General features: G+C 35.5%; 7 protein-coding genes across 8 annotated transcripts; 3 read left to right on the plus strand and 4 right to left on the minus strand.

Annotated features, from left to right (window-relative positions):
- Positions 1–340: 340 nt before the first annotated feature.
- On the plus strand, positions 341–6,879 carry LOC103841305 (transcriptional regulator TAC1). Its single transcript, XM_033281215.1, has one exon. It carries the CDS (start codon positions 5,303–5,305, stop codon positions 5,723–5,725), a length of 423 nt encoding a protein of 140 aa, XP_033137106.1. The 5' UTR covers positions 341–5,302; the 3' UTR covers positions 5,726–6,879.
- A 1,841-nt stretch (positions 6,880–8,720) lies between these two features.
- Positions 8,721–13,063, plus strand: LOC103841307 (wall-associated receptor kinase-like 15). The gene is made up of 3 exons (XM_033281228.1): positions 8,721–10,551; positions 10,642–10,694; positions 11,897–13,063. The coding sequence occupies exons 1-3, from the start codon at positions 9,740–9,742 to the stop codon at positions 12,949–12,951; spliced, it is 1,920 nt and encodes a 639-aa protein (XP_033137119.1). The 5' UTR covers positions 8,721–9,739; the 3' UTR covers positions 12,952–13,063.
- LOC103841306 (CASP-like protein 5B2) lies at positions 11,491–14,276 on the minus strand. 2 transcript variants are annotated; one of them, XM_009117833.3, is made up of 4 exons: positions 13,776–14,276; positions 13,547–13,679; positions 13,373–13,473; positions 11,491–11,800 (listed from the first exon to the last, which is right to left on the minus strand). In XM_009117833.3, the coding sequence occupies exons 1-4, from the start codon at positions 13,904–13,906 to the stop codon at positions 11,740–11,742; spliced, it is 426 nt and encodes a 141-aa protein (XP_009116081.1). In that variant the 5' UTR covers positions 13,907–14,276; the 3' UTR covers positions 11,491–11,739. The 2 variants fall into 2 exon arrangements, with proteins under 2 accessions (XP_009116081.1, XP_009116080.1); XM_009117832.3 differs by lacking the exon at positions 11,491–11,800 and having other exon boundaries at positions 13,186–13,473; positions 13,776–14,247.
- A 2,267-nt stretch (positions 14,277–16,543) lies between these two features.
- Positions 16,544–18,417, plus strand: LOC103841309 (aldo-keto reductase family 4 member C11). The gene is made up of 7 exons (XM_009117836.3): positions 16,544–16,777; positions 16,861–16,911; positions 17,190–17,266; positions 17,344–17,431; positions 17,513–17,788; positions 17,894–18,142; positions 18,232–18,417. The coding sequence occupies exons 1-7, from the start codon at positions 16,658–16,660 to the stop codon at positions 18,316–18,318; spliced, it is 948 nt and encodes a 315-aa protein (XP_009116084.1). The 5' UTR covers positions 16,544–16,657; the 3' UTR covers positions 18,319–18,417.
- A 74-nt stretch (positions 18,418–18,491) lies between these two features.
- LOC103841308 (40S ribosomal protein S21-2) lies at positions 18,492–19,430 on the minus strand. Its single transcript, XM_009117835.2, has 4 exons — positions 19,373–19,430; positions 19,034–19,107; positions 18,816–18,948; positions 18,492–18,705 (listed from the first exon to the last, which is right to left on the minus strand). The coding sequence occupies exons 2-4, from the start codon at positions 19,081–19,083 to the stop codon at positions 18,640–18,642; spliced, it is 249 nt and encodes an 82-aa protein (XP_009116083.2). The 5' UTR covers positions 19,084–19,107; positions 19,373–19,430; the 3' UTR covers positions 18,492–18,639.
- A 278-nt stretch (positions 19,431–19,708) lies between these two features.
- LOC103841311 (uracil phosphoribosyltransferase, chloroplastic) lies at positions 19,709–22,321 on the minus strand. Its single transcript, XM_009117837.3, has 13 exons — positions 22,066–22,321; positions 21,890–21,991; positions 21,494–21,572; positions 21,311–21,369; positions 21,150–21,227; positions 20,966–21,047; positions 20,833–20,881; positions 20,694–20,755; positions 20,511–20,578; positions 20,386–20,441; positions 20,255–20,302; positions 20,035–20,133; positions 19,709–19,950 (listed from the first exon to the last, which is right to left on the minus strand). The coding sequence occupies exons 1-12, from the start codon at positions 22,204–22,206 to the stop codon at positions 20,082–20,084; spliced, it is 876 nt and encodes a 291-aa protein (XP_009116085.1). The 5' UTR covers positions 22,207–22,321; the 3' UTR covers positions 19,709–19,950; positions 20,035–20,081.
- A 219-nt stretch (positions 22,322–22,540) lies between these two features.
- LOC103841312 (protein NRT1/ PTR FAMILY 5.7) lies at positions 22,541–25,651 on the minus strand. Its single transcript, XM_009117838.2, has 4 exons — positions 25,387–25,651; positions 25,085–25,302; positions 23,924–24,468; positions 22,541–23,554 (listed from the first exon to the last, which is right to left on the minus strand). Exons 1-4 carry the CDS (start codon positions 25,634–25,636, stop codon positions 22,705–22,707), a joined length of 1,863 nt encoding a protein of 620 aa, XP_009116086.2. The 5' UTR covers positions 25,637–25,651; the 3' UTR covers positions 22,541–22,704.
- Between the last annotated feature and the right edge of the window lie 1,508 nt (positions 25,652–27,159).

The following is a 27,159-nucleotide window of genomic DNA, read 5'->3' on the forward strand; positions in this document are numbered from 1 at the left end:
AGCTGCGATCTCGTATGGGTGGACTCGAGGGCTTCTTGGACGTTGTAGCGGCCACAAATCCGGAATGGGCGACTTTGTTGAGGACCATGCGACAACAAAATCCTATCCCAGGCCAGTCACCGACCGACGACTCACATGCCGAGGCGGATGTTCAGGCGAGGAGTGATGAATTCTACGAGGCGATTAATTAACGACCACCCAAGTTTTTTTAATTTCGGTTCTTGTATTATGAATTCAAAACTTATTTATATATAAAATATTTTGGTTTTGATTTTTTTAGAATTTTAATTTTATTAATAATTTAAATAATTTAAATTATATTTATAATTATAATTTTTTATATTTCTATAAAATAATGAAACGAAGTAAATTCGTAGCTAATTTTGCGGCTTCTTTACGTGGAAGCTTAACGTGGTTTTTACGAGGAAACGTTTACAAGGAAATAACGTGGAAATCTATCAAGGTTTTTACGTTTTATTTACGTGGAAAGCTGTCAAGGTATTTACGTTAATTTTACGAGTATTTATTTACGTGGGTTTTACGAGGAAAGTTTTTCGTGGTAATTACGAGGAATCTTAGCGACGTCCTTACGAGGAATCTTTACGTGGTCTTTACGAGGAAAATTAGCGACGTCCTTACGAGGAAGCTTTACGTGGTCTTTACGACGAAATATCCTCCTTCGCTTTTACGACGAAATTATTTCCTCGCTAACTTACGACGAATTAGCGAGGATATATGCGTTACGACAAACGTATAACGACGAAACGGGTTTCCTCGCTAATTCGTCGTAACACTGCTTTTACGACGAATTAGCGAGGAAAACTGCCCTCGTAAAACTTGTGTTTTCTTGTAGTGGATGTTCGAAGGTATTCAAACTGTGGACGTTGATGGTTTGTTAACTCTTCTATGTCTCTTGATCTCTCCTCTCTTCTTCTCTTCAGATTTATCACCTTTTCTTCTTGGCTATCGCCATCTCATCGTCACATCGTCACGCCATCACACCATTACCTCTACTCAAGCTCGCTCTCACACAGTTACCTCACCTCTGCTCAAGCTCACCATCACGCTGTCACCTCACGTCTGCTACAGCTCGCCGTCACCTCACGTATGCTACAGCTCGCCTTCATTTCAGTTAATGGAGAAGGAAAAAATCCAGGATGCTACAGAGGAGGAGGAAGAATAAAAGAGATGAAAGAGGATGAAGAGGAAGAAGAGAAGAAAAAAAGGCTCCTGGAGACTGGCCGTAGAAGATGACAGAAGAGTGGTCCGTATGTTTACTGATGGCATCCTGGATTACTAGTTGCATGATTCTCAACCGCCACATGCTCATAGTTGGTGACTCTCAACATGAGTCTATTTGATTCTGGATATCAACTCGGCATAACACATATGTAGAGTATCAATGGATTCATCGAGTTACCCCCTCGTTTTTTTTGTTGTTGATGTTGAATTGTTCCAAACCAACTAACAATAGACATAACCATCATTCGATCTAATAGCCAGTAATTTTAAATCTAAATATCAGCTAACATGTACAATATCCAGATAATTTAAAACATAACCATGTTAATTTATGGAAGATCTGAATATTTATAATATAACCATTCTAACTTACATATCAACTATATGAGCTCTACTTATATGAGTTAAGCTAACATTACCCAAAAATAGAATCAAAGAAGCTGAATAAAAAACATATATTTATTAACATGATAATTATAATCGAGAAAACATGCGTAATCGGATAATTGTAGTGTTAACCGACCATTTATTAAAAATACTAAGGATTTTTAACATAAAAGCCCCCCAATTAAGTTTATTCTGGGTATAAACCCCTGAATTAAAAATTCAATGAAAAAACCTCCAACCTAAATAATTGTAATGAATTGGCCCCTCCGTTACTCGTCACGTTAAAACCAAACGCCGCTTTTGGAAATGTCTTAAAACAATATGATTTGTCAATAAAACAGTACGATGTTTAAACAAAATGTCATGTTGTTTATCATTTAATTTTACATTCTTAAGTGTCTTAAAAATTCCACGAGAGAATAAGATGATAAACCCTAATTTTTTAAAGAGAAGGGTTTTGAGTTTCATTTGGTGATTGTGAGAGTTTGAGAGACTCTAAGTTCGGGAGAGGGTGACTTATAGTCTGGTGACAGAGTTGAAGTTACATATATATATGGTTCAAAACTTCAAATGAACTTAATCCTAGTTACACTTTTGATCGCCACTGAACTCACATCACCTTAAGCACACTTGAAGTTGGCTCATCTAAGAACTTGCTGTTTTTCTGTTTTTAATTTTGGAACTCAGCTTTAGAATCTATGTTTTGGTGTTTCAGATTAACTACGATTAAGTTCATCTGTACCATGTTTTACCATGTTTTGGTGTTTTGTTATAGCTCAGGTTATGGTCGTTAGAACCATTAAAATGAAGTGAACTATGTTTGCTTGTTGCTATGTGTCTTGAAGGGTCATTTTATTTGTTTCTTCCAACGACAAGTGCAAGACATATTTTCTTACAGGGTCATGTTGTTAATCAACTCGTCAAACACAGCAACAGTAGAAAAACAAGTTAAAAACAACACTTGAAACACTATCAAATGTCATAAATACCAGTTAAAAACGTCACTTAAACCACAATGATGATAGTCCTAGAACAAGCTACTGTTGAACTTTTTCTCTTGGCTTGACCTCTCACACTGCACAATTCTCACGGCCAGCCTCTCTTTCTTCTCTTGTTCATACTTGGTGAGCTTCTCTCACCCTCACTCTGTTTTACACCACTCACACTCTGTTTTTGTTTACTTGTGTTTCATCTTAACACAAGCTTGCTCTTTCTCTTTACTCTTTCACGTTTCTTTTGTGTTTATGTAGAGAGAGAAGAGAGTTTAGTTGGCTTTTGCCTCTTCTTCTTTCCTTGGGTGGTAAGCAATCTCTTGCTTCCACTTCTTTATTCTTTTTCGACGGGACTCCTTGGTCAATTCTTCTTCTTGTTCATTTTCATGTGTGGCAAGCTTCCTTGCTTCCACTTCTTCTCTTGAAGGATTTAATCAAAGTTCAATCTCGAGAGCTACGACCACAATGACAGTCCTTGAACCACAATGATGTTAAAAGACGCAAGCTACAACACACAGCATCACTTTTAGACTTGGTTCTAAAACTCTCAAGCAACATAAACTTTTCGAGAACAAAATCAGTTGAAACCAACACCGTACGTTTAATTACGAAAACTAAAACCTAACTGGGGAAGATGAAAACAAAAGCTTTAACTTGAGGAACAGATATAAACTCAAAATTTTGAAGAACCCTAATTTATATTTGGAAATTTTCGAGTCTCAGATATGAAGAAGAGGAAAGACGGGTCGTTTTTCTTCTGACACTAAACGATGTGTTTCAACTAACGGAGGTTTTCAAAATTTTAACGTGGCTAAGTAACAGAGGGGCCAATTAGATACCATTTCTTAGGTTGAGGGTTTTTCCGTTGAATCTTTAATTTAGGGGTTTATACCCGAAATAAACTTAATTGAGGGGGTTTTATGTTAAAAATCCAAATACTAACTAAAAGTATTGATATCTAGATAATTTGTATATATTATCGGCTAACTATAACAAAAAAATTCAAGTGAAATTACAACTTACATCATAAAGAAAAGTGAAAAATATTTCCAAGAATCATGGTAACAACTAATAGTTGGTACTTCACCCTTAATAAACTCTCGTCTTCTGAGCTGATAAGCCGGAGATGGTACTTGACGAGGCAATGCGACGGTAATGCGGCAGTGGAGGATGATGGTCATAAAGAAAGCATTTGTTGAAGTGTGAAGAGTGAATATGAGCTATTTCTTAAACAAGGCTCGTGCTTTCCGGTTTCTGCGAGTTTACGCGCCGTCGTGTAATCACATCCAAAACTTGATGGTTCGGACGAGAGAGATTTGAAACTGAATGTTTGAATTTGTGGCAATGAATTTAAGGATGATAAAATTTCTTAATAGAAAGGATCCCAATCTAAGAAAATGATGATTTAGTGTTTGATAATTTATCTTTTTGTGAAAAGATGTGTTTGTGGTTTGCAGGAGGAAGCGAGTGTGGTTGCAGGAGGAAACGAGTGTGTGCGTGTGTGTGTGTGTGAGAGAGAAAGAGAGAGAGAGAAGATGCATCGTCACGCCATCACACCATTAAACTAGAGAACGAATAGGGTCACAAAGGTCATTTCTCATCTTCTGCCATTGGGCTAGTGAGCCATTGTTTTTTTTTCATCCATATAAATTTCTGAATCTTTGTATATTTCCCTCGTAAGTAATATATTGGAAAATGATCAAAACGTCACACTTTTTCTTTGCATTGCAGATTAAGAATACATGTGAAACTCCAACATTGAAAAGTCGGTATATAAAATGTTCAAATTATAATTCTTCTTAGAAATCATAATCCTTTGATGACAAATTCCATGCATAGGGTGAAAGTAATGTTTAACTATATCAATTAATTGTTGGATAAGTGACATAAAAGTCCAAGAAACTAATGCAGAATTGTTCTCTAGTTTCTTGCTTAAGGAAACTATACGACGTACGCGTATATATAAAACTTCATCTTTAAAACACTTATAAAGGTATAAATAATATTAAGTTAACAAGTTATTAACTAAGGAAATGTCGTCATCATGTAGCGTATATGAGATGTATATGCTGTCGACTTATCCTAATTTGAACTCGAATAATGGTAAGTCGAGTCCCAGGGGCGAAGCCAGACCTATTTTCTCCTGAGTGCATACAATTAATACAAGTTAAAATAATTTATAATATAGTGATATAGTGGGGCATCGAACTCTGGATCATTGAAAAATGTGGGTGCACCTTAACCAAATAAGCTATTTCAACCAATACATACAATGTAAAAACATATTAAATAAAGATAATAGGGGGTGCACGTGCACCCAGACTCTTCCACCTAGCTTCGCCCCTGAAGTCGACTACACTAATACACATCATTAGCTACAAACCAAATTGAAAACATTTTCTTATATAGTTCTATGTAATATAGTAATTATTGTCGGTTTGATATGTTAGTATTTTATACAAAGGCGAAAATCTAAGAACAAACAATTAAATTAACTAATCATTACACACGCTATCTCAAAGTCGACTGACTTTTATATAACAATGACCACGGTCAGATTCACAATGTATATTTAACCGTTCTCATTATCCAACATGATTCATCAAATTTACATTTTTTTTCACAAATAAAAACTCCCCCTTTGCTTCCCGTTATTTATATACTCTCCTGATCATACAGCAATGAATAGAAAATACTTGGATCGAAGATCATATTCATGGTCTGGACAATCAAGACCATACATATGCGACTTTTGCGAGAGAGGTTTCTCCAACGCACAAGCTTTAGGAGGGCACATGAACATCCACAGAAAAGATAGGGCAAAACTGCGGGAAGCGAACTTAAAGGAAGATAATCCTGAAGACTCCATATGCACCAATTCAAGAACCAGGTTCGAGCAAGTTCCGATTGAATTGCCTTTCTTCGTTGACACGATAAGTCCTACAAGAAAAGAAAACAATAATAAAAGTGGAAACTATTTGGGAGATGAAGAAGAGAAGAAGATGAGGTCGTTATTTCAAAAAGCTTTGTCCAAAAGTGCAGAAGTGATAGACCTTGAGCTTCGTCTAGGATTAGATCCTTATAAGAAATCACCAAGTAAGTAGTTATGTGAATATATAGTTTAGTCACCAAAATATATATAGATGTAATATGTGGATATTTTTTTGTTCGTTTGATTTGATTAGTTGTTGATTTGTTAATATTGCACTAAAATTCTAACTTTGTATGTACGTAACGGTATATGGTTTTGATGCGTTTTGTAAAATACTATATGATTAACTAAGGCTTAAGCATTTTGTTTTAAATTCTGAAACAAAAATTCAAGATACTAAGCAAATATGCTCTTTTTTTTGCATATAACAATTTCCACTAACGATTGGACCTAAGTTAAATGTACTATATAGCATTTAACAAAATATTAGAGCCTAGCAAGTATGTTGATCGAAAAATATAGCAAACGTGACGCTACCATACATAGTTTTTTTTAACTCTGCTTTCTCAAGAGGGACCTCCATTTTGGGTCGATGAGAATGTAGATGGAGCTGAAGGTGGTAGTAGTTTATTGATGATAATGGAGTATTCACAGGACTAGAGTCAGTAGATGCATATTCCCGAAAAAAAACTAAAGAGGATGGTTAATAAAACTGAGTCAAAAGATGCAAGAAATGCAGTGAACTAATCCAGACCGAAGAGGTCGAGATGGCCGCCGACCTATCAAGTAGGGATCATTTGAGAGCCTTGTTTAGCTCTTTCTTTGCTCTCGTCATTTATTTCACAATCTACTACTACTATTTTGAGTCACAGTTTGTAATTTCCTTTTGCAATTTCAACTGAAAACCTTTTATAAAAAGTGAAAAACATAAAAGAAGAGGAGCTCTATTTTTATAAAAGCATATAATGTTCTTAGAATCTGCCCAAATGCATGGCATGTTTTTGTGTGTAATGTTAGTGGTGCTGAAGCCTGAACATCAAGTTCATAGATTTTGTAAACCCAATCTGAAAAATGTGATAAAATCAAATCAAATACACATGACGCAAAATAATAATTAAAGATATATAGTTATAATAGTTTTACTCTTTGTCAGGCGCACACCGAGGCATCTCTCTTACGCAGTAGTGCTTCTCATACAAGTTGGAATATAAAACACCTTGCTCCATCTCTCTTTTTCTCCAGCCTCCATCATCCACCTACTCATTGATTCGAAATGAGAAACAAAACCTTAACAACGTAAAAACAGAAAGATATTCGATATACATATATATATGAGAATATAAATACATACACTGGTGCAGAGAGAATAAGGAGAGCATGAGTATAATGATGGAGCTAACTGCAATGATTTCATGGTTTGGTGAAGCGTTTACTTATGGCTCTCTAAGAAATAAACGAACACAAAAGGGTTTATGTAGAGACACCAGTAAGGTGAGACTAAGTGTGATTAGTTATTTTTTAAATGGTACATGTCTAATATTGCAATTAAAAGTTGCTAAAATGCGATTAGTAACCGAGTCACCAATAAGTAGTTGTATTAGTTTTGCGGTTTTGTTTCAAAACGTTGTAATGAAAAGCTTTCGAATCAATTTTGTGTATGTTATAACCCTAGAAACCGTGATCTTTACATCAGAATCCTGAAATAATTATTCAGTTTTGCAAGAAAACCGTTTAATAGAAATTTCAAGTCACAGTCTCGTATAAATTCTATGGTGATTACAATAGTGTGGCCAAATTGTGAAATTACGTATTGCCGAAAGGTCGCATAATTATATCTAGAAACAAATATCACAGCAATCTACTTTGCTTTGGACGTTGTGATACGCCAATTTTAAAAGAGCATTAATTCAGTCTAACTTGCGTTTAAAGCAACCACCTGAAGAATTGGGTTGAAAACAACAATATCTCATCTTAATTGACTACAAAGAAAAAAAACTCTAAAATCAAGGATCAAGAAATCAGAATAATCTAGACACTTAGATATTCGACATAGTCAAAGTGACAGGTGAGCCACTCATACAAATCACCTTCAGTTGTCCTGACAATGAAAAATTGTGTGTTTATGTGCTTAGACGATTCGTATTCGTATATTTTTTTGTGTTACAAAAAAAAAAAGACGATTCGTATACGTTTTATGAAAAAAAATCCAACATAAAATTAGTTAGTTCTGCAAAATTTAAACACTACGTGCTAAGAACAGATATTATCAACGGCTGGTCCCAAGCACAGGGAAGGATTGGTGTGCCTAAACTATTTCTGATTAATCCAAAAAATAAATAAAATGGAAGGACAAAAATATAAAAATTAGCTTAAAAAGCAGGAGGTAGAGACGCAGACTAGTGTGGCCTGAGTGTGGATGCAGGATGACTGGATCTGTAACATATTCCATAACAAATCCAAGATCCAAGGTCAGGTATACATATATAACGAATCAGAACCAAGTTTTGACAAAAGAAATTAAATTAAAACACTGGAACGTCCTTCCACTACTTTTTAATGTAACAGCTAGGAGAAAAAACAAAACAAGAGTGTCATAATTAGTACAATATTATATGTTGGAAGGCACGAGGCTCCACTTAATATGGATGGACAGCCAAAAGTCAGTAAGATTAAGATTTAAGGATCTAAGATTCTGTTTTTATATGTCAAATGATTCTAGAGAACTATGACTTTGCTACCTTATTTAAGACACGGTTTAAGGATTCTAAGATCTCTGACTTTGCTACCTTACCTAAGACGGTATAAGGATGCTAGAGATCTATGTTTAAGAATTGCGTTTGAAAAGCTAACCTAAGAGCATCTCCAACCCATCTCTATAATAGAGATCTCTAAAATAAAAAAAAAAATAGAAATGATGTTTTTGCTCCAATGTGTTCCTCTATAATAGAGGAATGCTATTTTTTCCCCTAAATATAGAGGAAAAAATAGCATTCCTCTATTTATAGAGACAAATATAACATTTCTCTATTATAGAAGAACACATTGAGGCAAAAATACCATCTCTATTTTTTTCTCTATTTTAGAGATCTCTATTATAGAGATGGGTTGGAGATAGTCTAAGTTACACTTGTTTTCGGGTATATATCATAGGATGTGTTGACGTAGTTGACAAGTATGTTCGAAGATCCATCTTGAATTTAGTCTGTTCATCATTTTAAAAAGTATACTCTAATACTATTGAGTTACAGTCCAACGTTTGATCTGAGTTTTGTTTATAAAAAGTCTCATTACCACTACGGCACTACCAGACATGATTACACCGAAGGTTAGCTTAGTCAATTTATGCTTAGGTTAATTTGGCACTGTGCCACTTTATAACAGGCCAGTTGGCTACTGAATATAGAAGTATAATGAAATATATTCCTGGGAACTCACGCCACGTCGCAGGAGGTTTTGTCCCGTTGCTACAGCAAATCTTTGGTCAATTTAGTTGCACAAAAAACATTACAAAACTAGCTAACTGTCTATACATAATCATGTAGTTGCTCAAAAAATACATAATAAAGTTTGAAATGATATTTGAATAGATCTTCTAAACATTTCTCATGAATTTTCCATTTATATTATAATTATAAGGTCTTGGGAGTTGGGATTCAAATGACATATATGCTTCAAATTTTTTGAAAGATGATATATATATATTTTTATAGCTTTCAAATTATATAAAACTAATTAAAACTTAAGATAAATATTTATTAGTAACTCCTTTAATCTATGATTTCCTCACAAATTGCCAAATTAATGTTTAATATTATACACGCACGAAAATACATACGTTTTTTTTGGTAAATGAACACGTATACATACATATGCATGCAATAATAAAAACGTCTTCCACATGACTTCTACTCATGAACTATTTGTTTAAGAAGTTACAAAAAAACTACGGTATTTGTTTAAGAAGTAAACAAATCAGAATTTTGTGCAAATTCGAGATATCTGAACGCAGCTTTTAATGTACCATGATGCAATGGGAACATTGAAATAATCTATTCGTTTCACTAACTGACAAAATAAAAATACAGGTGTTATCATTATTTCTTCTTAAAAGAATAATCAGAAATCATAGTACGCAGCTCATATACATACCTTCTACACCCTGAGAAAGCACCTGCTCATAAAAAAAATGGAGTTTCCATGGCACTTCCTCACCACATTCACACTTTGTCTACTACTCTCATTCTCTTCTACTGCTGAATCTTTCAAACGGTGCCCTAACTGTGGCTCCACCCGAGTTCCATACCCGCTAAGCACAGGACCTGGTTGTGGTGATCCGGATTACAAGATCCGGTGTGACATCCGCGGTTCCCTATGGTTTGATACCCTCAACGGATCAACCAATCCGATCAAACTCATTGACCCATCAGGCCAACGGTTTGTCCTCGCTCCACCCGGGTTCGAACCCAACACATGTGTATCAGTCGATATCAAGAGCCACGGTATTCAGCTAGACCCAAACCTTCCTTTCAATGTAAGTAGTAGTAACACAGTTATAATCATGAACTGTACGAAGGACGGTCTAGATGGATACATCTCTCAAGGTTTCAACTGTTCAGATAATAGCTTGTGTCACAAGTTTCTAAATGAGAATCTGGAGGCACGAGGCAAGTGTCGAGGAGTGACATCGTGCTGCTGGTATAAGACCGGTGCATCGGTTAATACTTATAAAGTTTATAGGGCTAGGACAGATAAGTGTACAGCTTATCAGAGTTATATGAATTTGGATCTGACGATGCCGGTTAGCAAATGGGGCGAACCGGCCGTGGAGATACTATGGGAAGCTCCGAGAGAGCCGGTTTGTAAGATACCGGGAGATTGTACGGGTTTGGTTAATTCTGTTTGTTCGGTTGATCCAAAGAGTTTAGGACAGAAAAGATGTTTATGCAAGAAAGGGTTACAATGGGACTCAGTCAACGCAGTATGTGAAGGTCCGGTTTTGTTATATGACTTCTGATCTATTAAGATTTAAGTATTTTTTTTTTAATTTACTAAAAGCAAAATTAATATTTGTTTAATTTTAGTCAAGAGGTGCTCAAACGGAAAGAAGTGCAAGCGACGGAGCAATTTACCTTTAATCGGAGGTAAATTCAAGTTCTTTAATTTACATGATGTTCGGATACCGTTCTGGTTCGTAAATTTTTTTTTGGTTTTGGATTCTGAACTTATATTATAATTTTGTCTAGTAATTATATTGGTTCTGAACTTATTTCAGATTTAGTTAATAATATTTCGAGTTGGGTAATAAACATGAAACTGTAACCAAGTTAATTATTTAAATTTCAAATATAATTTTTGAATAGTATCAATCAATACTATTATTTGCGAAGTAAATTTTTAAAATCGAACTTTCACGTTAAAAGTTAGAGCGATTAATATCGTTTATACCCTTAATGAATAAAATATATAAATAAATTAAAAAATTAAAACAAAATTTTAATTTATTTGATTAGATAATTGATTAAAATTAATAATAGTAAGAATTATCCAAAATTTGAAAAAATAATTTAAACAGAGATAATTTATGTATATATTGTATTGTTATCTGAAAAGTCTTTTAGTAAAAAATTAAAAACATAAATTATATAACTAAATATTAATCAAATAAAATTCTTAATTATATAACTAAAAATTGAATATTGAATTATACAAAATCTAAAAATGTAATTAAAAAAAGATAATTTTTATATATATATATTGTATTGTTATATGAACAAGTATTTTAGTAAAATGTTAAAACATAAATTATATAATTAATTATTAATCAGATAATTTTTTAATTATATAATTAAAAATATAATATTGAGTTATTTTAAGATTTATTTTAGTATAATAAAGATTACAAATAACTTTTCAAAAATTTATGAAAATGTTTAAACACACATCGCAGGCAAAACACCTAGTTTCAAATATTCAAGCTTAGCGTTTTAGAGTTTTTGAATTTAAGAGTTCAATTTTTTGGATATTCGTTCAGGTTTGAACCAGACTTCAATAATACACATGTGTCGAAATATCGTCCTAAAATATTCTTTCTGAAACTTTTTAAGATAGGATTAGGTACAGATTCGGTTTTTTGGTTCACATGAGGTTCTCGTTCTCGGGTTCTGTTACAAATGCTTAGGCCTATGATTAACGGGTCAGATTCGGTTTGTTGATACCCGAAGTACTTTTGGACCTGGTTGAAGCTAACCTGTAGAAAAGAAACAAACAAACAACAGAATTCAGATTCAAGCCGGTACGGTTCGATTTGGTTTGATGTAACTGATTCGGTTTAGTTATTGAACAGGTTTGGCCGGAGGTGTGGGTGTGTTATTGATCGCCGGAGGCGTAATGAAGATGATTATCTCGAAGCAGAACCGGATCGTCTCCGGAAGCCAATCATGGGCGAGCATAAGGAAACTCCACCGTCACCTCTTAAGCACCAACAGCGCCGGACTAGACAAAATCTTCTCCGGCAAAGAAATCGTCAAAGCGACGAACAACTTCTCCAAATCCAACCTCCTCGGATTCGGCGGATTCGGGGAGGTTTTCAAAGGCGACCTCGACGACGGGACAACCGTCGCCGTGAAACGAGCCAAGCTCGGAAACGAGAAGAGCATATACCAGATCGTCAACGAGGTTCAGATCCTCTGCCAAGTAAGCCACAAGAATCTCGTGAAGCTCCTCGGATGCTGCATCGAGTTGGATATGCCGATTCTTGTTTACGAATACGTCCCTAACGGAACGTTGCACGAGCACATCTACTGTAACGGAAGCTACAATCCGTTACCTTGGAAGCGTCGTCTGGTGATTGCTCACCAGACGGCGCAAGGACTTGCTTACCTCCACTCATCCGCCTCGCCGCCGATTTACCACAGAGACGTTAAGCTGAGCAACATTCTCCTCGATGAGAATCTCGACGTTAAGGTAGCCGACTTCGGGTTATCGAGATTGGGAGTAAGCGATGTGAGCCATGTGACGACGTGCGCGCAAGGGACGTTAGGGTATTTGGATCCGGAGTACTATCTTAACTTCCAGTTGACGGATAAGAGTGACGTGTACAGCTTCGGCGTGGTGTTGTTCGAGCTGTTGACTTGTAAGAAGGCGATTGATTTTAATCGGGACGAGGAAGATGTGAATCTTGTGGTGTTTTTGAGGAAGGCGTTGAAGGAAGGGAGGTTGGAGGAGATGATTGATCCGGTGATGTTGAAAGGAGCGACGGCGGAGGAGATGGAGTCTATGAAGGAGCTTGGTGTTCTTGCGGAGCGGTGCGTGAAGGAGACGAGACAGAGTCGACCAACGATGAAAGCTGCTGCCAAGGAGATTGAAAGTATTTTAAATGGACTTGCTTCTGCGCCGTGAATGATATAATTCGAATTTTTTGAAAAAAAAATTGTAAAACAAAGTTTCTTTGTTGTTGTCGTTTAAGAATTTCGTACATAATATGAGATGACAAGATAGAGTGTCTTCTTACTAAACGTCGATGTTATACGCGAATATAAGTTGGCAATAGCTCTAGTAGATGATCTAATCTCACGTGACTCATGGTGACCAAATTTTAGTTTCTTCTGGTCAGTGTACGTAGATCAAGTGATATAAGCTTTTAAGAAAACACTGATGGTATTTCATATGAAGCTAAAATGTTATATGTCATCACAACGAGCTACAAGATGTTCTCGACAGTTCAAGAAACTAAACCGAGGCATAGATCCAAAATGAGACATGAAAAGAAACTGCGATTTGAACCCAAGTGATGAAAGAAAGCGCAACAGCTACTTCATACCTAAGACAGTCATGGACATCGCAATACTTGATATCTCTAGCGTATAAGACTACAACTCCTGCTGACGAACATGCAGCTGCAAGAGATAAAATTGCAGTCACCTGCGTTTCAACAACAAACCATTTCAACCGTTTGTAAAGATTTATAGAGTCCAAACAAGAAGCAGCTCTATACCAAATCTCCACCGACGAATAAGCTAACTGCGGTTAGGTGTTGGAGGTCTTTCTTGTACTTCAGAGCATAAACATTAACACATGCGAGCCAAAAGCTCCACAGCATTTGAAAACACATTGAAGCAATCAAGTAGCTGAAACCAAAAGAGGTCAGTTTCTTTACTGATTTGAAATCCGACATCTAAGCGAACAGAACCGAATCAAGACTTAGAAGAAAAAGAAAATCATACGAGAAAGCTGTGCAATTATAGACATTCTTCGTAGAGAGCATAACGGACATTGATGCGGCGGCAGAAGTACATTGTCCGATTCTAAGTAACAGACCACACACAGTTCCTGGACTTCCGATAACCTTCTTCATCTCAGTTGATTTTTGTCTTCCCAACCCAGAAAATCCGATGAATCAGAGAGGAAATTAAGGAGCCAGCAAGATACCCTAGCTTTTACGAACGCAAGAAGATGATCGGCACCTTTGTGTGCGTGTGTGTGTGCAACGAATGATCGACACCTATAGATAAGAGTTTCCGAAATTGCTCTAGATTCGATTATAAGCTTCTTCGCCCCGTCTTTCTTCTTTTGACATTTACACCTTTTTTAAGCTTGCTTTAAGTTCATGAGCTAGCTGAAAACGAGGTCCCGCCTAACAAATTTTTGTTTTGCTTTTTGTTTATGAGATTTTAATTAGCGACAACACGACCAACATTTGGATATTCATTCGGATTCATTCCAATTTTTTTTATTAGAGTTGGTTTGGTTATTTTGGATTTTCGAATTTTCAAATCAAATTTCAACTATTCGTTCGAGTTCTAATTTAAAACTTAACTAGACTTGATATTCGTACCCGCGCGCGAATGTTAATTTTTTCTTATAAAAAATATTTATTTGTATAACTGATAATATATATTTTAAAATTTATATGTTTAAATAATTGTTTAATATGAAATTTCTAACCATAATAATTTTATAGTTTATATTATGATATCATCCATATTTTTAGAATGATGACCCGTATATCCGCACAAATGTATTTTTATTTTTTTGTAACCGTACGTACAACAGCGCGAATATTTATTTTCACTTTTTATAACTAAAATTTTTGTTTTCATAATTTTTATAATATATTTATAATTTACACGTATAATATAATGGTTTTAAAATGGAAATTTAAAACTTAAAATTTTATTAATTACAATAAATAATTATATTTTATTTTTCTACCAACAATTATATCATCTATATTTTTATCATATTTATTTTATTGTTCTTATAAATAATTGGATTTTTATTTATATTAAAATATACTAGCAATAATATAGATTAGTTACAAAAAAATTTATAATTGAAGTCCGAAATTGAAAATATATATTTATGTTTCAGTTTATGAAAGAATGTAAAAAGGAATATATTAAAGTGTAAGCTTAATTACATTATATAGTATCATTTATTGGTAAGCTAAATTATAGGAAATAGTTTAGAGTAAAAAATGAATGAATTCGATTTTTAAACAATTGTTCATTTTTAATATTTTTTAACACGAAATCATTTCAAATATGTAATAATATTTTAAATATTTTGATTAGATATAGGCCATGTGGCAAAAATTTTGTACATTAGAAAATAATATTTAATTATAAACATTAATATAAATAGATTCTTTTGTTGAAAATAATTAATAGTAACTGAAATGGTTAAATATATTTTAGAAATATTTGAAATATATATATTTTTTAGGCAAGATTTAGATAGACTAAAAAATAAATATTCGATTATAAATAATCCATATTATTGTACAAGTAATTCAAAATATTTAATTCTTAACATGTATAGATTTTATTTTTGAAAATAATTAATGGTAACCTTAATGGTTAAACATACATCTTGGAATATTCAAAATACATATATTTTAGACCTTACAAGCTAAATGTGTGAAAATTATATGATATTAGGAAAAATATTACATAATATTATTAAAAAATCATTTATAAATTCGATTTTTTCTAAAATTTAGCTGAATCATTTTAGGAAATATATTAAACACAAAAGTTTAGGTGAAATTTATTTAGGAAATGATTTAGTAAAATAGGAAAAGACAAAATATCCATAAATATAGCTTCATTTAATACATCAATGGCATGACATTGTAAATATAGTGGAAAATTAAAGGTAATCTAATTTTGTACTCCCCTTTTAATAGATTAGATATATTATTAGAGATCCTTTAATAAAATATAAATGATAAGGTTTTATAGCAAATATCACGAATATATAGGTGTGCATAGTTTCGAATGGTTGGTTGAAGATCAAATAAGTTCTAGGCAAAGGCAATTATAGGCATAGCTTTGCAATCTTTTTTATTTTTGAATTATCGGGTATATGTTAACGTTGAACCTGGAATCTAGGGTGACAGTTCAATTGAAACTGGGGTTCGGTTTGGTAAGGAGAGAACCGATTATCTTTTTAATTTTTTTTTTTTTTTTTTTGACATCACCGATTATCTTTTTAATAAGGACTCAAATTTGTATGGTTTAGGAATGTAGCTAAATGACAATTAAGGCAGTGGCATGAATTGTAAATATTTAGATGAAGCAAGGGTTATTTTCAACTTGTACTTTAGTTTTAATATATTAGATTTTTAAAGATAGTTTATTTAATTGTCAATAATATTAGATTGTAAATATTGTTCAAGTTTAAGAATTAATCTTAATTTGTAATTCTTTTTTAATAGATTATATTAATTTTTAGTTAGTCAAATATTTATTCAAAATAAAGATTTTTTGAATATTTACCCAGATTTGATTTTGTATTTTTATTATGAACTTTAAAATATTTACGGGTTTATTCCTGTTCGGTTCAGATATAAATGAATTCTAGTTAATTTTGGTATTTCCATTGAATTTTAAACAGTTGTAATTACTAATTAGTATGGTTAATTAAGCAAGAGATCACTCTGTAATAGATAACTTAGAAAATGCACCGTTAGTATTCATCCACGTGTATGTAATCTGACCAATGTACGAACAAATCTCACGATTTTCCCGCTCTATCGATCTGGTTAACCCCCAGAAGAACTGAGATCTAAAATCGCAAATCCCAAAGCACCTAGTCTCTAACAATGGCGAACGATATCGGATCCTTCGAACTCAACACCGGAGCAAAGATCCCATCCGTCGGTCTCGGGACATGGCAGGCTGCTCCTGGCGTCGTGGGAGACGCCGTCGCCGCCGCTGTGAAGGTTCGTCTCAGAATTTTAGTGATCAAATTGGAGATTCGTCTCAATTGTATAACAATCGAAACGTTATCTTTCTCGTTTCGCAGATTGGTTATCAGCATATTGATTGTGCTGCCAGATATGGCAATGAAGCTGAGGTAAATCCATTCTATGCCTCACCGATCTGAGTTTGTGTTATCTTCTAAACCTTACGTATCTGTTGAGCTTAGTCTTTGATGGCGTTTTAGGTTCCATTATCTTCTAGATTATTGAGGTTCATGGACTATAGTGTATAGTATGGTATGATCATGGACTATAGTGTATAGTATGGTATGATCATCCTTGTAGAGTTATAGGACTGTCTTCTTAACTAGCTTTAAAGTGTGTTGGCTTCATAGTGTTATTCGATATTGATAAGGCCCTTTTGGAACTGCAGATTGGGAAAGTTCTGAAGAAGTTGTTTGAAGATGGCGTCGTGAAGCGTGAGAATCTGTTCATCACATCAAAGATCTGGTATTTTGTTCATAGCTTACGCATTTTCAGTTTCCCCTTGCGTCTGCTTATCCTCTAGCTTGATTATGTCGTGATAGGTTGACTGAACTTGACCCACCGGATGTTCCTGAGGCATTGAACAGAACTCTACAGGATCTGCAGCTCGATTATGTCGACCTGTATCTCGTAAGCAACTGCTTCTTTCGAACTCGTATTATGTTTTTGGTATACTTCATTTGAGATTCATTTGGTCTTTTTTTATTCCAGATGCATTGGCCTGTTCGGTTGAAGAAAGGCAGTGTTGAGTTTAAGCCAGAGAACATTATGCCTATCGATATTCCTAGCACATGGAAAGCAATGGAAGCACTGTATGACTCAGGCAAGGCACGAGCCATTGGGATAAGCAACTTCTCTACAAAGAAACTCTCGGATCTTGTGGAGGTCGCTCGGGTTCCTCCAGCTGTAAACCAGGTGGAATGTCACCCTTCATGGCAACAACATAAGCTTCATGAGTTCTGCAAGTCCAAAGGGATTCACTTGTCAGTAAGTTTGAACCACCCAACATTGTCCAAAATCATTACAGTCTCTCAAGGGAAAGGAATCATAAATCTTCAGTTTCTTACACATGTGAATGTTTGATTGTTGCAGGGGTATTCGCCATTGGGTTCTCCAGGAACAACGTGGGTGAAAGCAGATGTTCTAAAGAGTCCGGTCCTGGAAACGGTGGCTAAAGAACTCAGTAAGTCTCCTGCGCAAACCGCACTTCGATGGGGTGTTCAAATGGGTCATAGTGTGCTTCCCAAAAGCACAAATGAAGCGAGGATCAGGGAGAACTTCGATGTACTGGGATGGTCAATTCCAAAAGAAATGTTTGACAAGTTTTCTCAGATAGAACAGGCAAGTAAAACCACAACCACATCACTTCCGCATAATTGTAATTCAACGAAGAGTCTAAATATTGTTTTTTTGTTGTATTAACTGCGCAGGCTAGGTTGGTCCAAGGTACATCGTTCGTTCATGAGACTATGAGTCCTTACAAGACACTTGAAGAGCTTTGGGATGGTGAAATATGATTCAAAAATGTGTTTTTGTTGAATTTCAATGGTTAACCATAACTCTTTCCTTCTTTTTCTAATTAATCGATGGCAATAATACGCAACACAAGTTCACAAGTTCCTGTTGCAAATCATGACGCTGATTGGTGTAGTAGCAGTTCTCTTGTGTAGAAAATAAAAATGTAGTTGAATTGTAGGACTGATTCAAATGCCACCAAACTTAATTATTTTTCATAAATCAGAAAACAAAGATACGAGTTCGCAGATAGAGAAAACTCAATGAAACATGCCAAAAACAACAAGTAGCAACAGCTTATAGATTCTATGTCTCTATCTATCTCACTGTTGTTTGGTTTCGACTTTCTTCTTCTGCCAGAGCCTGTCGACGCCACTGTCTGCGTCTCCCTGCAAATTCAGACAAATGGTTAAAAGACAAATCACAACAATCATACTACATTTTGATAAAACAATCGCGAAAGATCAATACTAGCATTAGAAGGAGAGATATGACAAACCTGAGCACGGACGAATCCGCAGAGAGCAAGAGTGGTGAACTGGCCAGTGTAGATACCATCGGCATCAAGATGACCAATGTTAAGCTGAACAGAGGCGTGATCCTTTGAAGTGATCAATCTGTTTGTCGCCGAGCTACAAAATAAGCCAACCAAAAAGAATCAGCTAAAGATTAATCAAAACAGCCAACATTGTGTAGAGAAAAAGTAAAACAGCTTACCATTTCCTCGGAATGTAAAGCTCAGTGACGACTCCCTCCTCGTTCTGCATGATTTTTAGCTTGGAAAAATCGATCTGATCCATAAGAAAAAAAAATGGTCTAGTGAGCAATAGAATTACGTCTTCAAATATAGAAAGATTCGCTAGAAACAGATGCACATTGGTGTGAAGCTTCTAACAGAGGTAGTCAAGAGTAAATAGATAAACATTCTACAATGAGTAATTCACAGCCAGCTATAAATCATAAGGACCGACTTCTGAAATGAATAATGGCAATGATTCCGATCGTTTCACGGTAAAAATGACAGGAAGGAGGATATAAAGAGCATAAGAAGATAACCTGAGCGGAAGAAGAATCTAAAACGGAGAGAGCAGTGCGGCGGCGATGGAAAGATTGACTGAGAAGCAATTTATGTTATTTATAGTCGCGGGCTGTTAGGGTTTTTGGTTATATGAAATGATTGTTATTGACTGTTATACCCTTCATATGTAACCGACCCGAACTGAGCTGAATACAGGATAGTTTCGGTCTATTAGTAATCCGAATGAGAACGTAAAAGTTGAATTAAACCAAAATATTACGGTTCCAGCTAAAATCGAATGATCTGAACCGCATGACAGAATCACGCTATAGCAGCAGGCAGCAATCAAACTTTTGCGCTCATTTGTCACAGAATATGGAACATATAAAATGAAATAAACAAGTAGCTCCATCCTAATTACAAGATTATATTGTTTGATTTTCTCGTACAATTATTTTATTTCCAAAAAATAGTTTTGTTGACAAAGTTTTTTTTTTTTTTCCTAATAATCTGGACGAAGCAAAACTGGTGTTTACAAGTTTCTTCTTTGTTTCCTAATAATCAGGAGCTCATATCCTCCAATGTGATCTCTTACATCATAAACCTCTCACCAAACCTGAGATTGAGTCATATCAATGGTAAGAAACCCAAAGAAAACAATCCAAAGGGATTTTTGTCACTGTAAATTTAGAGAACTCACACAAGAATCACTTCATCAAAAGCTTAACCAAAACCTCAAACTTGTTTTCATGTCCCAAAACTGCGGTCTCCAGCGTCTCCAAGCCCAGGGATTATGAACCTAATCCCAGTATAACCGTAAAAAAGGACCTTATAACTCTTTACCATATGCTAGTTTTCTTACAGAAAATCAAGAATCCAGTAATGGAAATCCAAACTTTCAAAACTCCAGCCTGACTTACCCCTTTTCATTGACTTCAGGATCGATTATTCCAGTATACACATGAAGCCTGAAATGTTGCAAACAATAACCAAAACAGTTTAGTAAAACCCCCGCCAGGTTTCAAACAAGTTAAAGAGTCGGTATTGATACCCTGGATATTTCTCATTAAGCTTAGATAGTGCAGGAGGTGCAGCAACCGCACAAATCTGTAATCATGGAGATACAGGATAAACCAAAATATATATTCTACAGCCAACATGTTAACAAATGCTTACCACTTTGATTTGCTGAACAGACAAACCACGTTCCTTCAACAGATCCATCGCGGCAATTATGGTACCGCCTGAAATACAAACAAGAAACATTCGGTATTACATCTGAGGCGCATCAAAACACTAACTATACTTGTTCTACTATGATGGTGGCTACATTGCAATTTTTTTACAAGACTTCCTAACCTGTAGCAAGCATTGGATCCACCAAAAACACTCGAGAATTTTCTGGAAATTCGTCAGGCAACCTGAAGGACACGTATCAAATCTGTCACCATATAGACGCTTCAGCCCTAACAACATAATGATGTGGACAAGTTCTTACTTGTTTAGATACACAGAAGGCAAAAGTGTTTCCTCGTCCCGACTTATCCCTGGTAAGAAAGGACATGAGAAGCTATAGATTAAACGTTCTTTTGACATCTTATCTTCAGGCAACAGATAGTAAGTATATTTACCTAAGTGATATATTTTATTTGCAGGCAAAACTGTTGATGCGTGTTCCGCAAGAGCAAGACCAGCTCTTAAAATCGGAACAACCTACACAGAGGGTCACAAAAGCCAAGAACAAGAAATGGCTTTAACTTTTTGGAGTGAGAAGAAAAATACTGAAAACAAGAGAGTCTCAGGGAAGAGACAAACCGCTATAGGCTCTCTAGGATCAATGAACTCAACAGAAGCAGCACCCATTGGAGACATTATTTCTCCAACAACAGTTGGCTTTTACACATCACATAAGTGACAAAAAAAAAACAAATCAAGAATCTATAAAGCAAACTTAGCAAAGAAAAGAGAGATGTCACCAGCCATTCTCGAGATGCTTCATACATCAATAGCCTCCCTAGTTCAGCGATTGCACTCCCTAAAAGAAGAATGCTCAAAAGAACTCAGATTTAAACAGAAAACATGTCAAACGCAGATAACACAACCTAACAGTGGTAGAATCTGCACTAACACTCTCAAAACATTAATCTTTATATACTCACTGAAAATGGGACAAGGTGTTTGGTCGTTTCTCAGAACAGAGATCCAGTGTTTGATCAAAGGATGTGGTGGCACGAAGACCTGAAAGACCATGAATCAATTCAACTTTTCACTCTCCAAGGGCTAAAATTTTGGCTTACTATAAGCTTCCTTTATATATTAGTTCTTTTTTTTTTAATACAATTACTTATATTCTCTTTCATGGTGGACAATTGTAAGAACAACATTAACAGACCTGTCTTAAAATTTGAATTTATCGGTTTTTAATTTAAAAACAATTGAAGTTGCACAAAAAAAAAAATTTTAAAAACAATTGACAGTTACTGATTGGTTCTAGAAATGTTTATTAATTCTCTAAATATATTAAACAAAATCTGATTAATGGGAGTCAATTTTACCAGCATCCTATTGCTTCCGGAAATGGATCCTTCCGACGCCGCCATTTTGGCTCGAACCGTAATACTCCGACGGGGAACAGGCGAAGGAGAAGCACCCAGAGTCTACAGAATTCGAAATTCGAAATCAAAATGAATATATCCATTTGAGTGAGCATTGTTGGAATAGTGGTTGATACCTGAACGAGGATGGTAGAGGAATTAAAGGAGAGGAAAGAGGAAGGAGTAGGCTTTACGCGGCCGCATTGTTGTTGTCGGGGAGTTAAACGCAGCGTTTCGGTGTAACACCGGACAGCGTTACTACTAATTGAGCACGCCATTCACGGCGATGTTCGAATCTCTGGTCTTGAGCAGATTTTTTGGAAAGGCGATAGAGTGAGTGATCAGCGATAGATAATTGGATAATAAACCGGCCGTCACAATCTGTACCGGATAATTTTGGGTCATAACAATTTACGATTGGGCTATACATTTCCTTTCTTAAAAACCCATTGGGCTTTATTTATATATGTGGATTGATCTTTTGCCTTTCTTTTTCTGCCGGATCAAATTGTTTTGTTGCTTGAGTTAATAATTTTTGTATACATTTTTATTTTTGTTGGTTGAGTTATGTCGATAGATTGATTTGGTTTGGTATTTATGTCCACATTTGGATTTGTCGATAACACTAGTTTATTAGTATATATCCACATAAACCAGCACTACATAAATAAGCGTACGAAAACACTTAACAAAAGTACAACAAAAAGAACATAGAATAGTGATCATATGACCAGGCCTGTGGCGATGTTATTACGTATACGGTATACTTCGACGTATTAGCAGCCGTCATCGCCACCATCAGCAACAACCACACTTGATTGTACACTCTTGTAAGTATACCTTCTTGCCACAAATACAAAGAAGCATATATTTGCAGCGGTCAAAGCGGCTAGCGTCCAATAAAAGCGGTCCAAGCGGCTGCTATTAAGATCTTTTCCGAACAAAGTCTTTCCAGAGATTTCCTCAGCTAAACGATCAGTAACCGTCATCAAAAGATTGTTGACAAAGCTAGCCGCTCCAACCACACTAAGGTACAGCCCTATGCCTAAACTTCTCATTGAATCAGGGACTTGGTCGTAGAAATATTCTTGAAGACCCACAAGGGTAAAAGCGTCCGCTATGCCTATGACTATGAATTGAGGAGCTAACCATATAACATTCATGGGGATGTGATGTTGCTTAGTATAATCCAATCTTTTTCTCTCAACTAGAGCAGCAATGATCATGGCGAGTAAGGAGAAAACCATACCGGTTCCTATTCGTTGTAGAATGCTAATACCTCTTTCTTTTCCCGTGAGACGTCTCGAAAGAGGCACGAGGATTTTCTCGTAGACTGTTACGGAGATGATCATGGAGAGAGCTACGAGGGCGAACATGGAAGATGGAGGAACTATGAAGTTGTGACCGATGTGTCGGTCCATGATAATGGCTTGTTTAATGAAGAATGTTGTGCTTTGAGTGGCACATATGCCAAAGGCTAATGTAAAGAACCATATTGGAATCATGTTGATGAGTAGTTTTAGTTCTTCTACTTTTGTTACCGTTGCTAGTTTCCATGGACTCTCCTTCTCGGCGGAAGCATTCTCGCTTCCTCGGTTTTCGATAATCGCCGCTTTGTCTAGAAATCTACAAAAATATTATAGGTGCTAAGAAACTTGAAACCGGTTATCTTGGAATTAAGTACTAAATTTTCATCTGAAAACTGATAAATAAAAACAAAACAAAACAAAACCAAGTCCTCATATGCTTAAATGTTAAAGAGAAAACTAAATCCAAATCGGTTCAATAAAACCATTAAACAATCCTAAACCATTATTCATTTTTGAAACTAGATTTGTGAATTTGAAATTAAAAAAAAAAACTTAATTCAATATAACATGTAAGAAATCTGTAAATAGTTTTAGATTTTACATTTTTACTAGGTATTGCTATTCAATAACCAAAATCGAACATAAACCGAATTTGAACATATATAGTTGTAACTTGTAAACTTACTTAAGCTTTTCTGTGCGGGAAAGAAGCCGTCCTTTATTATACTCTTCTCTAGACAACTCATGAAGAAGAGAAGAATCATTGGGACGAGGAAGATGTCTTTTAGCAACGGCAGCAACAAAGACTTGCAACATCGGTGTCAATGGGCTACCAGAAGGTGCTCGATAACGATAGAACGGTTTACCAATAAGGAAGACCAAAAGCGAAGTAGCCATGACTACGGTGAGTATGATACCAGCCACACCCCAACCAATATGGTCCTCTATATAGACGACTATAGTCACGGCGGTTAAAACACCAGCGCATAGACCGGCGCTCCACCAGTTAAAGTAAGACATTTTCATCTTCCGTTCTTCAGGATGGTCGTCTTCGAATTGGTCAGCTCCAAAGCTCTCAAGGGATGGCTTATGACCTCCAGTGCCTATGGAGATTAAGTATATTGCAATGAAGAAGGCTATTTCGTGGGCTCTCCTTGGCTCAACGCACACTTCTTCATGACAAGGTTTCAATCCCGGTATAAACCAAGACAATGTTAACAGAATCAAACCCTGTACATCGAAAAAAAAAATCAACAAATATAAGAAGATAAGAGAAACAAACCATCAAGCTGTGACTGATCTCAAATTAAATAATACTATATAAACAAGGTACATATTTAAAACGTGACCCTCTCAAAAATACTTCTAAACTTATACCTATAAAATATGTATTATCAGAAATAATATAAACATAAGAAAACAAGAGAAACAAACCATCAAGCTTTGACTGATCTCAAATTATATAACATAAACAAAGTATATAAACCCTTGATTTAAAGATGTTCAAGAAAGTATATAATTAGAACGTGACTGTCAGATTGTTTTTTAAAAAAGGGTACCAAATATTTTAAAACCGAAGTTTTGTTCGAATCCATCAGTAGCACATGCAAACAGACAGTTTGGATATAAAATATCGATAACACTTCTAACATTTTGGAGTATTATTGAACCGGTTATGAGAATATATGTATGCAAGAGATGCTACTATATACAAAAGGCCCACCACCAAAACAACTAAAGATGTATATAAATAAGGTTTTCAACAAACTAAATAAATAAATAAATAAATACGGTTTGTATTTTAAATATTGAACTCATTATCAAATTTCCGAGTACAAAATATTACCATAAGGTAGATGATGGTTGCAAGTAGGACAGTGGCATAGCGGCCGATATAAGCATCGGCGACGAAGCCTCCAAGAAGAGGCATTAAAGTGGTGACACCAGACCAGTAGTTTGCATTTCTTACAGCCATCTTAAGGTCTTGGTGAAGAATGGTCGTTAAGTAGACCACTAAGCTCGTCGAGATCCCAAAGTAACTTAGCCTCTCACTGAACTCGATTGCTGCATGTGCATATATATCAAACCATAAGATTATATTGTACAAATTTAATACAAAGAGTCTCTATACAAAGTTTATATACAAACCAATGATGAAGAGTGCAGCTCTCCAAGCTCCGGTTCTAGCCCGACCCGGAATCTCTCCTCTACTATCGAGAGAAGAATCAAGAACCCATTTTTGTTGATCATCGTATGACTCTATATCATTCTTGCTCTGCTCCATAACCTTTTGTATTGATGATTGAGAGATAGAGTGAGTCTGTAAGAGAGAGAGGATTGTTGATGTGTAATGTGTTTGTGGAGAAGCAAGCTTGGTTCTCTTTATAATGGATAACATTCGCTGTGTTGACTCTTCTTGTTTAGTGCTTCAAGATTCTCTCAAAGGAATTAACCACGAAAAAGACAAGTTAAGTTGACAAAAGAAGACACGTACGTAAGAACTTAGCTACTATTCTGGTTCTTTAATAAATACGTACATAAAAGGCTTACATTTAATTTCACACGATACTTATTTTTTTTTTTTTTCAATTGAATGTTAAATTTAATTCAAAAAAAAAAGACCTTTGTTACAACTATGTGTGTTCTTTCTTAAATTTTATATACAAGATTGATTAAAACCCAAGTATAAAAATAGAAACTTCTCCTGCAAGTCATCAGCTTTCCTATTTTCTTATCAACCTTCTTATCAACCTTCTTCCAATTCTATCTAGCTTTCACTCCTACTAGGTAGCCAGCTCTCACTCCTATTGGTTTTCCAGCACTCACTCTTACTGGATGTCTAGCACTCACTCCTACTAGACCACTACAGCTCATAACAACCTTCTCACCTCGCATCAAACTATGCGGCCATTCCTCCCTCCAGATCCTTATCTCCCTTTCTCCTAGCAATAGTAAACTTGTTTCTCATTGTCTTATCAATATTTTTGATCAAAACTATATATGGTGAGGAAGATTCTCCATGTCTTCTTTGATTCCTCTCTCTCCATATAGCATGAACCGTCGCCTGAAAAACATATCGCAGAGTGAAGAGTCGAACTTTACACCAACCCAATCCATCTGAAGCTATCCAAACAATCCTCTCCCACTCAGCAGAAAATTGATCTTGCATCACTCCTTTCATCAAACCCTCCCATACTTGCCTTGAATATGGACATTCAAAGAACAAATGTCTCATAGTCTCAGCTGATCCTTTACAGAGAACGCAAGTCTCATCTATGTTAATATTCCAGCTCTTCATCCTGTCACAAGTCGACAACCGCTCATGCATAGCTGTCCAAAGAATAAATGAGAACTTCGGAGTAGCATGTCTGAACCAGACTGCTTTATACCAATGACAGATAAGATGATTCTCTCTTATTACGTGCCAAGTGCCTTTGGTAGTGAACTTCTTCTTGTAGCTATCTTTTTCATTCTTCCACATAGATATATCCTCTTCATCTTTCCATTTGGCTTTATAATTTTCTATCTCCAACTCCACTCTGTTCAATATGGGTAATCGATGATGCCTTCTTCTATGGCTCCTACTAGCATCGACATTTGCATTGACCGGTATACCAAGATCGATATGAGCTCCATTACCCAGAATATCTCTCAAACAACCCAGTGGAGACCAAACCTCATGCCAGAAAGAAGCTTTCCCCCCATCTCTAACTTCAATTCTATAAAATCTTTTAGCTATCTCTCGACACTTCAATACTTTCCGCCACATCCAAGATCCAGTCAAAGTATTCTCTCTTTGATACAACTACTCGGCAACCGAAAGGCAGCCATCCAGAAGTTGGTAAGACTCGTAATCACTGAGTTTATTAATTGCAATCTCCCTGCATAAGAAAGAAACCTTCCTGTCCACGTGCTTATTCT

The sequence above is a fragment of the Brassica rapa genome, chromosome A09 (assembly GCF_000309985.2).
Source record: "Brassica rapa cultivar Chiifu-401-42 chromosome A09, CAAS_Brap_v3.01, whole genome shotgun sequence".
NCBI lineage: Eukaryota > Viridiplantae > Streptophyta > Magnoliopsida > Brassicales > Brassicaceae > Brassica > Brassica rapa.